The 1,022-nt window shown below is 67.4% G+C and overlaps 1 protein-coding gene across 1 annotated transcript; it reads left to right on the top strand.

Annotated features, from left to right (window-relative positions):
- ADM2 (adrenomedullin 2) lies at positions 1 to 1,022 on the top strand. The gene is made up of 2 exons (XM_007954750.1): positions 1 to 110; positions 674 to 1,022. Exons 1-2 carry the CDS (start codon positions 1 to 3, stop codon positions 1,020 to 1,022), a joined length of 459 nt encoding a protein of 152 aa, XP_007952941.1.

The raw sequence follows: 1,022 nt of genomic DNA on the forward strand, positions 1-1,022 counted from the left end.
ATGGCTCGGCTCCTGGCCCTCACCTTCGGTTGCATCAGCCTCCTGCACCTGCAGCTGCCTGGCGCGCTGACCCGCGGCCTGGGGGGGCGCCCGCGCCCCGCCCGACCCAGGTGAGTGCGGCTTGGACCAGCCCCGGCCCTGTCGCCGCAGGGGGCAGGGGCACCTGGGGAAACCCTCTACCAAGGGCGCAGCCCTAGGCCTCAGTGACACCAGAGCTGCCTGCTCTCCTTGCTCGCTGGGTAGGGCCCTTGCCCTTCTCAACGAGGGGTGTACTGGGGGAGGGGAGGCTGGGGGGACCCCAGGCCTGCCTAGCTTCCACCACCCCAAGGGATGGTACCAGGGACATCATCCCAAGTCCTGAGCATAGTCACCCACAGAGGCCAGAAGTGCCTTTCCCCTGAAGAGGTTAATGGGGCATGTGGTCTGGGTCACTGAGACAGCTGAGCACTCAGGACCCAGGCCCTGAGCCCCAAGGAGACCGTGGGCTTCCCCTGGCAGGATCCCAGGCTGGGTGTGGGGGGCCGTGGGCTTCCCCTGGCATTGTCCCTGGTTGGATGTGGGTGGGGAACACGGGCTTCCCCTGGCAATATCCCAGGCCTGCGTGGAAGAGAAAGTGGATAGGTTTGGGCTACCTGAAAGGCTGAACCATACTGTTTACTCCCACTCTGTGTAGGGAACCCCTGGCCCGGATCCCCTCCAGCGGCCCACATCACCGGCACCCCACCCCCCAGCCTGTGGTGGAGAAGCTTCACCTGGCCCTCCAGTCACCGAAGGGCGCCAGCCTGGACCCTGCCATGGGCCAACCTCTGCAGCACCCCAGTGGCCATCCCACAGACCGCCGCCCCTCAGGCCGCCGCCACCCAGGCCCCCGCAGAGCCGGAGCCCGGCTCCTGAGAGTGGGCTGCATGCTGGGGACCTGCCAGGTGGAGAACCTCAGCCACCGCCTGTGGCAGCTTGTGGGGCAGGCTGGCCAGCGGGACTTGGTCCCGGTAGACCCCAGGAGCCCCCACAGCTATGGCTGA

The sequence above is a fragment of the Orycteropus afer genome, unplaced genomic scaffold (assembly GCF_000298275.1).
Source record: "Orycteropus afer afer isolate SDZICR_OR568_19922 unplaced genomic scaffold, OryAfe1.0 scaffold00471, whole genome shotgun sequence".
In the NCBI taxonomy this organism is placed as follows: domain Eukaryota; kingdom Metazoa; phylum Chordata; class Mammalia; order Tubulidentata; family Orycteropodidae; genus Orycteropus; species Orycteropus afer.

Coding starts and splice junctions, on each gene's coding strand:
- ADM2 (XM_007954750.1), top strand. CDS start 1: ATGGCTCGGCTCCTGGCCCTCACCTTCGGTTGCATCAGCCTCCTGCAC. Junction 111..673: donor CCGCGCCCCGCCCGACCCAG/GTGAGTGCGGCT, acceptor CACTCTGTGTAG/GGAACCCCTGGCCCGGATCC.